Source organism: Convolutriloba macropyga, chromosome 14 (assembly GCF_964194025.1).
Source record: "Convolutriloba macropyga chromosome 14, txConMacr16.3, whole genome shotgun sequence".
Classification (NCBI taxonomy): domain Eukaryota; kingdom Metazoa; phylum Xenacoelomorpha; order Acoela; family Convolutidae; genus Convolutriloba; species Convolutriloba macropyga.
The window spans coordinates 31,014,920-31,030,591 of NC_134481.1; the positions used below are offsets into that span (position 1 = coordinate 31,014,920).

Genomic DNA, 15,672 nt, shown 5'->3' on the forward strand with positions numbered 1-15,672 from the left:
CTCTAATTGTTACTCTTGTTAATACCTAACTATTTCTTATTAGTATTAACAAAACCTTTAGCATAAAAAATGTCTAATTTCTTTTTATTCTCTGGAGCCAAGCCTCTAGCTTCAAGCTTAATCTTAGCCTTGGGCCTAACCTTAGGCTCGGCTTTAATAACAACAAAAGAATTATACTTCTTAACTTCCATTATTTTTTATATATAGAAATGAGTCTTTTAAATAAGTTCAAAACTAATTCATATTGTGTTCGAGGTAGATATTATAGTGGTACTGTTAATATAAGAGGAGCTATTACTTCAAAAGGTACTAAAATGTTAAAAGGTAATTGTGTTTTATGTAGAAGGAATAAATCAATGACAGTATCTGATGCAACAATAGAAGCAGAAGGACTTAAAGATTTCTTTAAAAGTGTTGGTAAAACTACGGTTAATTTTGGAAAGAAAATTGCTAATAATCCAGTAAGAGCATTAGAAATAGCAAGTAAAATAGGAAGTGCAGCTGCATCTAGAAACCCTAAAGCAGCTCTAGCGGCTACACCTGATTTAATTAAATTTGCAACTACTGGTGAAGGTATAAAAGTAGTACAAAAAGGAAGAGGGTTATACTTAGTTACAAAGAAAAGATAATTATTTGATTATAATTATGATTATGATTATGATTATGATTATATCCATTATTATATCAATGATTATATTTTGTTTATGATTATGATTATAGCTATGATTATAATTATATATTTATCGATAAATATTAATACTAGTTTTATTATTACTAAAAACATTGTTATTACTAAGCACTATTATCTTTAATCTAAAAAAATACTCAGCTTGTTTTTCTTGTTCTTCTTATAATCCTCATATAACTTAACAAATTCATTATACTCATCATTATCTATTTTATTATCATTCATTGATTTAGTATATAGTTTATTAAACTTATCACAAAACTGTTTACTTAAAATATACATTTGTGAATACTTTATAATTTTATTTCTAATTTTAGTATTAATTGTTTTTGATAATGAACCACAAACAGTTGCTGTAGCAAAAGCTGTTGGTATAGAATAAGCTAATCCTATACCTGTTAATGAAACTGATGTTGTTGTTGCAGTTGTTGCTATTGATGATAATACTATTTCTGTTATCTCAGCTATGTTAATATAATTCTTATATCTACTTAACTTCTTATTATATTTATTAGTTTCAGTTTCATAATAATTTCTAATATCTTTTATAATGTTAATATTGTTGTCAAATTTATTATTAGCTTGAATCTTTTCGTTTATCAATCTTTCTGATACTGATGACAAATCTGGATATAGTAATCTCTCACTCGGTGCTGTTGGATTGGTCATTGCTTTGCTTATTTTCATTAGTAAAAATTCTTTCTATTTCTTTCATTATATCTTCTTGATTAAAACTATAATGCATCTCAAGTCTGTCGTTCTCTTTATTATCAAGTAACTTAGTTTGTAAAAGTATAGCAATTATATATTGTACTATAACACCACTAAGGGATTTATTGTATTCTTTCATTTCTCTCAGACCGTTAGTAAACATTTCATCTAAGTGAATGTTAGTTATATTCTGATTAAATTTATTATTATCAAATTCTTGCTTTAATTGATTATATTTAGAGAGAGTATCTGCAGCAACTTTATTACAAAACTTAACAGTACTTCTGACTTCATTTGTTGATTCAATAAACTCATTAATTAGTTCTTCATTAACTTGTGTTTCGTTTAGTTGTAATGTTTTAGTTGTAACTTTATCAAAGTCACCCTTTCTTAGTTCAGTTATGTTTCTACTTAAAATGTCTATTTTATTAGAAGAGGATAATAAGTTATTGCCACAATACTCGTTATTAACAACATCTTTTCAATCTCTAGGAGGATGAACATTTGTAATTTTATAGGTATCCTTCATATCAATATCATCATTATCTTCTAGGAATAACCCACGAGCCTTACTTAGTGTTAAGTTGTTTCCATTCCCTATATGACGTTTCGCTTGTTTAAATCTATTTCTTGTCATTATTTATATTAAGAAATAAATTTAATGATTCCAAAACCTTATTATTAGATTCAAAATCAAACTCGGATTTCAATAGTTCCTGTTCATAATATTTACTTTTATCATCTCTCCATTAATATCTTCTATTTTATATGTTGGTGGATGTGTTTTTCGAACTTCTTTCACTTTAAACAATTCTCTATTCCAATTAGAATTGTAACCTTTAGAGAAGATATTACGTTTATCTGCAATTCTAACATAACCACCAACTTTAAATTTTGGTGTTGCTTTGGTAGAATTAATCTGCGAAGCAGTTTCACTGATATAGTATTTAACTTTATCAGGATTATTAGAAGCGTCAACTGGTGTCATATTAATTGTTGAGTAATGTTATTGTTATATGTTACAACAGCATCCTTTAATATATTTACCCAATTACCATCACGTTGATGAACATTGGTTTATTTATTATGTGTAATAATGTTCTATTAAATCTCTCTATAAACACAGCCTTTAAATCACTATAAGTAGAATATAGCTCTATCCCTGAAGCGGCTTTGCCGGTTCCATATTCTTTAAGTAAAGATTTAAATGTTTTATTGTAAAACTCACTACCTCTATCTACCCATAACTTTTCTGGTTTTCTAGGTTCAGCGCCATGTTGTGGATGTTCACTTAATACTATTTTAAAACCATTAGTTATAGATAAACCAGATTTATTCTTTAAAGGAATAGCCCATGCATATTTTGTGAATATATCTATAACTGTTAATATAAACTTATAATTATTATTGTATTTACTTAGAGATGACTTATCAATTAAATCAGCTGACCATGTTTCATCTTTATATAGTGGTATTATTCTTTGTCTTTTAAACTTTGTTATTTGACGACTGAATACTTCTTTAGCGAGTTGTTGTTGTTGTTTTTCTAACGTTTTATTTATGGACATAGTCATGGTTTCACCTATTTACCATAGTTAAAAACAAAATTATCTAGTTGGTCTTGATTAATAATATTCATAGATAATAGTTGCTTAGATATATCTAGCATTTCATCATATAATCCATCATGACCAGTTTTTGTTTCTAGTATTAATAATTCTAGTCTTTCTACTAAATTATTTGGGTTCCCATTTAATCCCCTGCCAAATATATCATCTCTTACCTCCATTATACGTTTTATTGTTCTATATCTAGCGCTTTTCTTATCCCCTTTTCCTAAATCATATCTAATATCCTTTAAAAACCTTTTAATTTTGTTTTCATCTTCCTCAACCTTATCATCATATGTTACATTTGTTTTAGTAAGAAAATCAGTAAATCCTTCTGAAAACTCATATACATTATCCCTAACTAAAAATGCACCCTGCTCTAGAGTTATATCAACACCATTCATTTTATATCTCCTACTAGCTAAATCTACGAGTTCTAATTTTAAATGAGGATTAGTTTGAGCCCCCATGTAATGAAGAAGTTTGGCTGTTTTTGTATCAACATAAACTGGTGCTATATCTTGAGTTTGCTTTATAGTCCCCTTTAACGTTTCACCAATCTGCGAAGCAGTTTCACCCATCTTGGAAGCAGTTTCATTAAACTGGGAACCAGCTTGCTCGATCTGCGAAGCAGTTTCACCAATCATCTTAGTTTGTTTATCTAACTCTTGATTTTGCCAATCTATTGCTCTTAGTGTTTGTTCACCTAATGCTAGATTCCGTTCAGTGTTTTCATTTATCTGCGAAGCAGTTTCACTGATATTTTTGGTTAGAGGATCAAATAACTCTTCTATTTCACCATAATACTCTTGTTGTTTTAATTTATCTTCTAATCTATTTCTTCTGTTTTGTTTTTCTAGATTGTTTAATTCTATAAGTTTATCTAGTTTAGTCATTTTACATGTATTGAAAAATTATAATAAAAGTAAAAAAATGGATAATGAAAACAGCTTCTCTCTTAATCTAAAAAGAAGTTTAGCTTGTAAAAGACGTTGTAATACAATAGATGAGTTTATTGATCATATTAAGGAACCAAATCATGATGATTTAATAATTTCAACTTAATCTAAATATGTAGATGGGGCTAAGAAGATAATAAAATTTCCAGAATATAATAAAAATATAATAGCTGGAGCTACACTACATAAGAATACAATCATGGGAGACACTATGGAAAAATATATGGCTCAGATAATGATTTATAATATACTAACTACCAACCATATGGATGTAATGAATGAATTAGGTCTATAATTATTTGTTACAAAAATTAGCAAAGCTCGTTATATAATATAATAGCAACTTCAATTTACTTTCTATCATCATTAATGGCTAGTTCTAGAATATTATTAACCAGTAGGTCTTTGTCTCCATCTAATGATGCTTGGTGGATCATTTTTATTAAATCTCTTTTGAATAGATATAGATTCTCATCATGAGGATAGCTTTTAAAATTATTTACATAAAATCTTTTATCATCAAATGTGTTTAGACTAATCTTACTTGTTTTTGTTGTTGTCATGTTATCACCAACTTTTTGTATTCTACATTCATCTACTGTTCTCTGTGTATTATTCATTATTGCATCATAATAATCTATGTGCCTAGCATTATTATGCTTCTTTATTCCTTTTTCTTTAGTGTTTTTAGGATAATTTTTGAAGCTATATGTTTTGGGGGACAATGCTATAAATTCCTCAATAATCCTACTTCCCAGCTCGTGCTTAAACTTGCCGGGGACTTTATTATTAGTTTTTATAGGTATGTCTAGATTACTTAAGTCCATATGCTCATCATTAACTTTACCTTCACTATAACTTAAAACGAAACTGTCCGTATCCATATAGTGAAGTGTTAGATCTTTGAGGGATGGTTTTAGAATATTATAGAATACATCATATATGTGTAATTTACTTAATTCTAAGATAGTATCACCTACATATACTGGAGAATCATATTCTATTTTTTTCTTTATATATTCTATTTGGCTATAACCTCTATATCTAGTTATATTCTTAAATGTTGGTTTACTTACACTTTTCATTATCTTTTCTTCATCATGCAAGAACTTGCTTTGAAAGAAGTGTAGGGGATTCATGCACATTCTTCCATATAATGAGTTATTCATTAATTTCCTTACATCCTTTTCTGCTTCAGCTTTAGCTGTTGCTCTTTTATTTGTATTGTTTTGAATATAATCGCTACATATATAATCTTGTTGAAATTTAATTACTCTATGTATTTTGGTTACTTTTACTCCCATCTTAACATAGAAATTTAACATCCTATAATGAACCATATATTCTGTTTTGTTGTTTTGATCTAAGATAAATTTTTCTGCTCTTGCTTTACTTTTCTCTCTTTCTCTGCATCCCAATTCATAATCATTTATCTTTCTTTTATTAGGCATTAGTGCTAACTGTTCTGTTCTCTCTTTACATTCATTAGTATAATCAATATCACAAACTATATAGTAACCATGATCACTATCATCAGGAGTATTCAATATTACATCTAGAGTAGTAGTAGTAATAAACTCAAAATCCTTATAAGGTAAATTTTGCATCATTGCATAACCATATAGGTTGTTTGCGTCTATGTACCATATATTTCTATTAATAACTTTATCATTAGTATCTGCGAAGCAGGTTCCCTGATTAGTATTAGTACTAGTATTAGTATTAGTATTAGTATTATCATTAATATTAGCATTAGTATTAGTATTACTATCTGCGAAGCAGGTTCTCTGATTATTTATATATCTATCTCCCATTATTCCACATATACCACCTCTCTTTGCTCCAACAAAATCGTCTAGCATTTGTTTATCTTGTAATGTATCTAATGTTACACCGCTTGACATTAACCAACAATCAAAACTATAACCCGGGAGACTAACGTAATGTAGTGGGTTGAGCTTGAATTCTTTCATGCTTAGTTTAACATATTCATTCATGCAATAGTCTAATATTTCCACATCATTCTGTAAATACCCTATAGTTAGATCTTTACCAGTTTTATTACTGTTTTCATTATTAAAGTTATCTACTTCTTCTTGTGTTGGTAATTTATTATGTAGAGAGGATTTAAAGTCTTCTATTTTTAGATTACCTATAACTTCTTGGTAGGTAGCTTTGCTACTATACAACTTGGTCGTGGTTCTCAATGACTCTAAACCACAGTATTCATATGGATATAATGTTTTAGTTTTACATCCGTATATCTTTGCCATTTGATCTAGAGGCATAGCTCAGAAGTTATAACTGTCTAAGAATTTGAGACAACCAATGCTAAACATCTTAGATTTACCAGCAGCTAGTGGTATGTTATCTACTTTTCTTTTATCATTATTCTGTTTAAAGAGTTCACTGTATAGTAGGTTGAAGTCATAGCCAGAGCCATTATGGAATATTACTGGAATGAAGTTTTGTTTGTATCTTAGATTACATATTTTACATGCTGGTCCTCTATATTTACCAGTTTCATGACAACGATCTCTTACTTTACTAATACATGTTTTGCTGCAGATATGACAGGTGTTATTCTTTTCATGACATAATTTATCTTCTTCTGTGAATATCATCTTTTCATTATGTTTGAAATTATTCTCAGTTTCTATTTCTAACAGATCTCTAGCAAATCTTTTGATGCAGCCTAGACCGAAGTAGTGCTTGAAGTTACCTTGCCAGGAGTAACCCAGAGCTATTGGAATAAGTTCAGCTATTACATATTTTAAATCATTAGTTGAGACTTCAACAATGCAACATTCTATATCGGCAGTTATAATATTTTTTATATTCTGACGTTTGTGTTCATTTACAAAAGTAATATGTTTTTTCTTAGGACAAACAATCTCTGGTTTGAATGAGGTGCTGCATTCGTGTTTATCATATTTAATTTGTGAGTTAAACCAATAGGTACACCTATCACAATAATAATATTTAATGTTGTTTTTATTTGGTCGTTCTAACAAGGTTTCTATATTTTTTATTAGGGCACCGTGTTCTATTTGACCATTACTCCAAACTAGTATTCTTACATCTTTTCTATCTTTATTAAAATCATCCGCTTGCTTAAACAATTCTATTTTACCATTACCACAAGGTGTGTATACCCAAATATTAATATTATACAATTTCTGTATTCTTATTATATAAGCAAAATCATCTTCATGTTGTTGTCTTGGTTCAATTAGTTTATCTACATATTTACTTTCTCGAGTTGCATGGTGGGGGCGGGATGTAGCCAAGCAGTTATAGTTAGTTGTAAGCAATTGTATTTATAACTACGTTTTTTTAATATCGATTTAGAGTTTTTGAGATCTGGAGGTAAATCTATATAACTACAAATAGATGCTTTAGTTGGTTCAATGTTCAACTGAATACTTCTTATTCCAAGAAACTCAAAAACCCAAACCTTCAAATATTTCCTTTTCGAAATCTAGCCAGCGATTGAAGTCACCATATTCATATATCGGTGAAACCGCTTCGCGGATTGCATTATTATTAATATAATCAGTATTGAAAAATATTTTAGTAGTTTTAACTTCTTCTTTGGTTCTCTTGTTATAATCACATTCAGCCGTGATCTTATATTTAAAACTCTTAACTTTACGAAACTGGTAACAGTTTTTAATTTCTTCTAAAGAGTAATTAGTTGCTTCATCTATATCTTCAATGTAATTCCCACCTTTATCAGTAATATAAAATTCTCTCATGTTCTGACTTGAGTTTATATCGAAGTCTTCTGTGTTTTCTAGATACATGCGATTGTGACTATATGAATGAGTAGTTAGAGCTACTTTACTTCTAAATTCTTCATGACATTCTTTACATTCATACTTAATTCTGGTGTAGATATCCTCTTCAGTTTTAGTTTTAGGTTTGGTGGCTGGTTTAGTTTTAATAATATAAGCATCTTCATCCAAATTATACACCCTCTCCGAGATTTCCTCTTCTTCAGACTCAAACATTTTCTCCAATAGTTCCTTATGTTTGAGATCGTATGATTGATGCCTGTATAAAGCCTTCTTTGATTCAAAGGATAGATTACAGACATCGCAGAAGTTTATGACACTAGTATTAGTTGATTGAGACATGATGTATTTTTTAGGGAAATAATCAAAAAATAATTTTTTCGAAAAATGAAAATGAAATGCGATAAGTGTATAAATAAACCTTGGAAAGAATGTTGTAATAATTGTAAACAATTAGAATATTTTTGTTATGTATGTAAAAATATGGTTAAGGTTAAAGATTATATAGAACATTTGGGATATCATTATTCTGATCCTGATCAATATCTAACATGCAGTATGTGTAATGTTTATAAACATATATCATTATATAGATTTGGAAATAGGAAATGTAGACTATGTATTTATCTTCATAGATATAGATATGGTCACACTAGAAATCAATTCGGAGAGCATGTTTATAAGTATAATATTAAAGAAGACATAGAAAAACACTAATCACTGTGTTTCCACCGATCTCAGTGTTTTTGACTGTATACCCATCACAGTGTGTCCCATATACAGTCTCGCAGCAGGGATTATCCTTTTTAAGAACTGTGAATTTGGTTTTTTTTTATCTCACTTAGTTTCATAGTAATTCATTAGAGTCGGGGGACGTTCACTGGAGTCAGTGAGGAAGGAACCCCAAACCTTCCGTTTGCTAAAGCAACTTAACTAGACTCGATGATTTAACCACTACGCTAAGTGAGACAGGAAGTTTTAGTTTTAGATTGATTAAATATTGATTTGGGGGGATATATGAAAATTTTATTATTTTAAAATTTCTTTCAATTTTTGTTCAAGTTTTTTCGCAAGTTTGTTTACGTGCTTGTTACACGGTCTCATCTGCGAAGCAGTTTCACTGATTAGTTTTATACTAGTATCTGGGGACGTCCACCGGATTCGGTGGGGATAGAACCCGAACTATCCGTCTGATAATGGTTAATTACCAGCTTAACTCTGTACTAGTGGCTTGCACTAAGTGAGACAAGAAATGATAGATTTAAAATATAAAAGAAGTGAATATAGAGCTAATATATAGTAGTGGATAAAACAAGGGATTCAACAAACAGTAAAATTTGGCCCGATTCGACATGCGCGATTAGCGTTAGGAGAAAGGGACAAATTTTACTGGTGGTTGAATCCCTTGTTTTATCCACTACTCACAACTTCTTAATATTAATTTTTTGCGCTGTTTCCGATTGGCGCGGATCTTCGCTCTATGTTTTGGTCAACTTTTTATCAATTATAAGATTTGCCGTACGATTCATTTTGTATGCTTATGCTTAGGGAAAATTTTAGTATAAGCTGTTTTAAAAATTAAATGAACAGGAAGACGAAGTAACTTTTTAGTAATTTTTTTAAAGAATATGAATGAGAAATTAATTCGTAACCGGAGTGAAATAGCCAAGGAAAAAACTATCTAAATAGTAAGACTCTGTAATGTTAGAAAATGTTGAGGGGACATTCCAAGAAAAGCTAACCCTTTTGGCCAGTTTGATCACACCAGTCGTGGGTTCTATGTTCAGGTACCCTCCGGCATTCCCAGTGATAGTCCAGGTGAACACTGTGAAGGGGTTGTCCGGATCGGATGTGGACAGAGTATTGTCTGATGTCTCGAACCATCCATTGCCAGGCACATCAAGCACAGTGGAACCAATCGGAAGTGATTCACTAAAAAGGGGGAAAGATTCATATTGTTTAGTTAGTTTCAATTTTCAAAACAATTAACGAAGCAAAGATTGAACGGATCATGAGCCGATGTGGCTTAAGTGCAAACGGTAACTATATTGCAGATAAAAATCTATTGTGTGATTACTCAATTGTATATCAATTAAACATAGCCGGCGAATTGCCGGAAAGTAGCCGCCGTTGACCCGCTCAACGAATATTGGGATTGAAAGAGAAATTTAAAACATAGTAAATCAAGTACCAAACGACGTTTTACACTGTCAATAGCTCGTTTAGTTAAATTGTGAGATTCACCATCCTTTCTCTCATCTGAGCATGCGTTTTGCGCTCCTGGTTTGCTCATGCGTTGTTATACTGTACAGTCAATAAACAGTATTTGCAAGCTAAACAAAACAGGTTTGAAATTTTCGAATAACTCACATGTTATGGCAAATTCAAAATAGCGCCGCCTTAAAGCTTTTAATATCCAGAAAATATGTACATCAACCCCCAATTCCTCGCAAAACTACGCTCACCTGCCATGAGAACGAAATAGATCTATAAAATTCCTACCTCTCCTCCGACATAAGTGCCTATCGCTACCGGGTTTCAGTTTTCAAAACCCACGAAACTACATTGCATATAAAATGACCCTCAAGATCTTATTCTTACGTAGCAAGTACTGCCGCCACATAATCCACACAACCTTTGCACTGACATGTTCGCTTACCCATTATCTTACCACAGTGACTTCTACCTACTGCACAAGACCGACACTCTTCCCGCTAAGCGCAAAAGCATTTGCTCTTTTACTCTGCTACTGCCTCTACAATTCGTATCAGATATTTACTTGCTACTATAAAATATAATTTTTCAGTCTCAGTGAATCTCAATAAGAGTTGCTTCTGAGATTTTCAGAATGGTACGGTTTCCGGTGGAGCACATGAACAAGGAGATCGAAATAGACATCAAAGATGAATTTTTCCATTCGAACAGACGTGGGGTGGTGAAAATCCTCGACAAAGAAAAAGATTGCACCGAAGTAGGTCATGGCTCATTCATACATTCCAGACAAGATGGAGAGCCCCCTCTGCTAGACCTTGATTCGATACCGTTGATCCATCAATTCGAACTTGGCCAGCTCAGAATAGAGAGCCTGTTTATAACTTTTGATAATCAGAAATTAATACAGTGTAGATACTGCACCTACACTTCCTCAAAGCCATCGCTCCTTACAATACATGCCCTAACGCATTCCCAATGCAAATTCCTATGTAATCAAGGCGAGTGCACCCAGAAGTACTCCAAACGTGCTAAACTCGCCTCCCATCTTAAGTTTCACCACAAAATGCAAGCGTCCGTAGCGGAAGACCGCTGCGACGGCCTCCCTAATTAAAACTAGTACTGAAAGCAAGTAAGATATACGAACCCGACTCATACATGCAAGTGCTATCAAAACGCCGAATTATCTACAGAAAATCAAAAAGCAAAAGGGAAAGAAACCTCAACCCAAATTGTAGTATTACAGAAATTTAAAAGCCCTGATCGCAATAGCTGTCGTCTATCTCCTATTTTACTTGTTTTTTTTTTATATAAAATGTCATACACATGATATCAATTTAACTTTCATTCATTCATCATGTCCAGTAAAAATTTTATTGCACTGCCTCAGACTTGAAATTACCCTGCCCCTCAGACCCCACGAATTGGGATAACTATACACGGTTCCCCATCCGTGGTTATGCTTAACATTTGTTCAAACTAAATCTTTCATGCAATTAATGAATCTGCGAAAACTCATTTTCATCTCACTTACTTTTCCTAATGTTGGCTTACCCGATCGCTATCTTCAACCTTCGGGTTCGAACGTTTCGAAACGCTATGGAGTTAATCAGACTGTCCCAGCATCGGATCTTTTCTGCTAGCGCCCCCGCGCTTAGTTAGGCACCCCCCATTTATAAATGTCTAAACATATTGTTAAAGCTACGTAATCTTATACGTGCACATATATGAGCAATATGCATTTACTAAAAGCTAGCACAGGTTTGAAAGTATTACGTATTCAACCAAAATTTGTTGCATATAACGTAAGCATCAATAAAAATTTCTGTATTAGATCATTTTTGGTGTTATCGGCTACAATAAGAGCTTGATTTTTTAAAACTTCTTAAGGAAATTATTCTAAAAGTGCCTTCAATCTACCCAGACACTTTAGTTGCAATGAAATGCAAATATCGCTCTTACAATTCACAAAAACTTAGATTTTGGGGGGTGCAAATCTAACGGCTATATAAGGCTGGGGGGGCGCTAGCAGAAAAGATCCCCAGCATCAAACTAACTTCACTTAATCGCCAATATGTGAAATTTTGCTAAATTTGTCAGGTTTGCAAAACTTTGCTAAACCGGGGCCTTCCGGTTGAGACTATTGGACGGGGGGGGGGGGGGGGGGATGCTGGAAGATAAGCGTTTTTGTAAATGCAAATAGTTCGTAGCTTGTTGAAAAGAAGTTCGCAGATTTGTAGACCAAAGTTGGAACGAAAGTTGACTCCACACTTTTAGAGCTATTTCATTGGTAATTTAAGACGTCAATCAGGTGACAATTATGGGAGCAATTTGGCGGCAAATATGGTTGCGCATATCAAAGCCAGGCGGCAATTAATAATGCTCAGATGCGGAACAGGCTGCAATTGTCGGCTCTTTTCTGTTATTGCCCCCCCCCCCCCCCCCCCCAGCCTTATATAGCCAGTCTATTTGCACCCCCCAAATATGTACTTTTTGGTCCTTAGAGATCCCTTATTTTAGTCATAATAAATTGTCGGTACCGGTAGGCGAATGGATGAATTTTTGTTTCCGGTTGTCAAAAAAATTAGTGCCATAAAGCTATTCCTTACATTATAAGCAAAGTTCAATTACCGTACACGTCTTAATTTCAAAACTTCGCAGCATAATTAAATTGTAAATGCCGTTTGCAAATAATTGTTTATGTAAGTGAATGAAACGCAACCAATATGCTATAACATGCTATAAGTGGGGGGTGCAAATGGACGTGGGGGGGCAATAACAGAAAAGAGCCCAATTGTCTATTAGCAGTTCAACAACAGGCGATTTGAACCGATGCGCATGCGAATACAAGAGGGCATAAAATCATGCGTGGATGATTCACCCTGCAAAAAACAATGTAAATAAAAAGGTGGCATAAATATAACAAATGCCAGAACAAAAAGCAGAATGTAAATTTAATGATTCAGCGCTAAATTTTAATGTAACCAAAGTACGGGTTATATTCGAATCTAATAGACAACTAACTTCTTTTCAGCTGCTCAGAGTTAAATAAAAATTCTGTGATTTTACTTTATCTTGATTTTTCCCTTCATCACCACTTTTTCAAAAACTTTGGCCAAGACATTTAGACATTTAGTTGGTTTAAAGGATTGAACATCTCAAAACACAAGTGAAAAATTGTACTATCGGACAGTCAAGAAACCGCTTAAATAGAAGAAGCGAAAAGAGAAAACAAAAAATGCTTTTAAGAATCAATAATATTTTTTCAAGTGCTCTCAACAAACTTTTTTGGTTTATCTTGAAGATCACCTAGATATATCATCACCTTTAGCCAGGAAATCATTGTATTTCAAGTTCTTGGCAAGATATTTTAAACTTTCCATGAGATGTCAAGATCATGTATGTCTGGTCAAGATTTATCAAGATTCGATTTATTGGTTACGTTAAACTGACGCACTTGATGTCGATATTTTGACATATTAAGAACTCGCCCTGTCCCTCATCTACATTGACAATATTCACATTCACAGTCACAGTCTGTTCATGTCCACTCTTTCCATCTGTCACTTGGACTGTCAACACGTACGCGTGTCCAGAGAACCTCTCGTAGTCCAGGACAGAGTCAACTGACAGCTGGAGGTTGTAGGTTGGAAGACCAGTGTGAGAGGGACCTAATTCCAAATTGAAAAGTGACGAGATCAAAAAAGTAATATACACTTCTTAAATACATCAAGCTTGCGGTGTTATCCAGATTGCAACAAAATTTAACAGCGACTAAATCTTAAAGCATAAAAAGAACAGCAAATCTTTCAGTGGGTCTTAAAAAACGTACGTGAAAGTTTTAAAATGCCAAAATTTCTATAGTGCCAGAAGTTAAAATGCCAGAGGTTCCTATATACATAGCCATAAGTTGACTTCATGAAATTTCGTCATTTTCAAACTTGCAGATTTGTGTTTCAAGCAAGGTTAAGTATAGGTTACGTGATTCTGCTTGAAGTCATTGAGAACTTCTGGTGTTTATCGAGATCCGCGGTTCCGGAAGTCAGGCCAGAATTTCTAAATGAATTCTGGAGTCACGTGCTATAGCTCAAGACTCCCAACTTGCAAATTTTAAAAAGACGAAAGTCAATGGAAGTCAACTTCCGGCTATGTATATAGCAACTTCTGGCATTTTGTTGACTGCGGCCACTGCCGACCTCAGGCATTCTGTATCTCAAAATCAGAAGAGAGCAGAGCACAGAATTTCTGCTCTTGATTTGAAATATTGTACTAAAAATGATTCAGAATGTAAATATAATTTTTGATGTGTTTACTTACACCAGCTCGTTATAAAAGTAATTAAATAGCGAAAAAAAATGTGTGTGCTAAAGATTGGACTGTCAGCATAGCAAAACCATACCCGACACATTGCCAGAAAAAAGCCGCAATTGATTCCCATGACACCGATTGGGATTGAAGGAACAGAAAAACAATGATAAAAATTGATTGTAGTACAAAAAATTTTTTTAAGAGCGAATTTTTCCAATTGAATTTCGTATTTAGAAATACTACTGTTTCTCAATGAGAGAATTCAATGTCAATGGGGTTAGTGCCACAGTCAAGACGTATTAGAGATGTTAACTAAGACGTCTATAAACAAAGTTTAGGTAGCTGGCATCTAAAATTGGGCTTTATGGTTTCATCGCGCTTCTAATTTGATTGCGTTTTTCGATGCTGATTCTGTTCACATTAGATTGCTTTGTTGAGCAAGTGCTGTTCAAAAGCACTTTAAGCAGAATGAGCGAAGCATGAAACTAGCGTAGAAAAATTAAAAAAAAGATTTCATGCAAAAAGTGGAACAAGCTGAGAACTACGGTATTCTTGGCTAAGTAAAAATATATAGTAGGAAAAGTCTTGATCTACAATTCGAATCATTGAAGCAACTCAACAATATCAGGCTCCTTAAAAGACCAACCTCCGATAAAAACAAAATAAAAACCAAGACCTCCACGAAACACTGCAAAAATCGAAAAAAAAAACAAATTACTTCATTTCTTTAAACATAGCCGGCAGATTGCCGGAATAGCTGCGAAAGAATAGACTTGCGTGCCGTAAAATACAGATAGAAACAAATTTGGGCAAAAAAGTTATCGCGGCCAACTTTTATTCAAAGGGGGTGTACATTTGAGATCAGTTTTGGGTGCAAAAACGTTTGACGACGCAGATGTTTTGAACCCCCACCCCCTTAATTCTGAATGCAAGCAATTTAGGTCACGCGAAAAACAAGCAATCAAGCGTGAAAGAGTTTCTGAAAAAAGTGAAGCGACAGAATGTCCCAGAACAAAATGTAAAACGATAAAGAGCGTCAGAATGACGAAACAAAAAACGTAACCGGTAGATTACCGGAAACGACTCGAATCGTCGTGCAAAAAAAATCTCTACCCTAACTTGAACAAAATCAGAATATCGAAAAAAACACTTAAAATAACAAAAATAGTAGACCAATAAAAAAAGCGTTAAAAATTTTTCAGTTCAGGTTTGTGGGTAGGTGCTGGTTGTGGTGGTGGTGGTGGTGGTGGTGGGGGGGGGGGGGGTGGAGGGGGGGGGGTGTTAGGTACGCGTGGGGGGGGGGTAGTTTTTTTTGGGGCGCGGTAGTTAGTTAAGTGGGATCAAATTTTCTCAAATTGACCTCTTCACCTGGAATTACAGACTGTTAC

General features: G+C 33.1%; 1 protein-coding gene across 1 annotated transcript in view; it reads right to left on the reverse strand.

The window, feature by feature from the left end:
- LOC142352900 (protein dachsous-like) overlaps positions 1-15,672 on the reverse strand; it is a 165,768-nt gene that overhangs the window by 109,042 nt on the left and 41,054 nt on the right. The window contains exons 16-17 of the mRNA XM_075405055.1: positions 13,434-13,647; positions 9,508-9,697 (exon numbers count right to left, since the gene is read on the reverse strand). Coding sequence (XP_075261170.1) covers positions 9,508-9,697; positions 13,434-13,647 — 404 coding nt within the window. The remainder of the gene's footprint in view (positions 1-9,507; positions 9,698-13,433; positions 13,648-15,672) is intronic.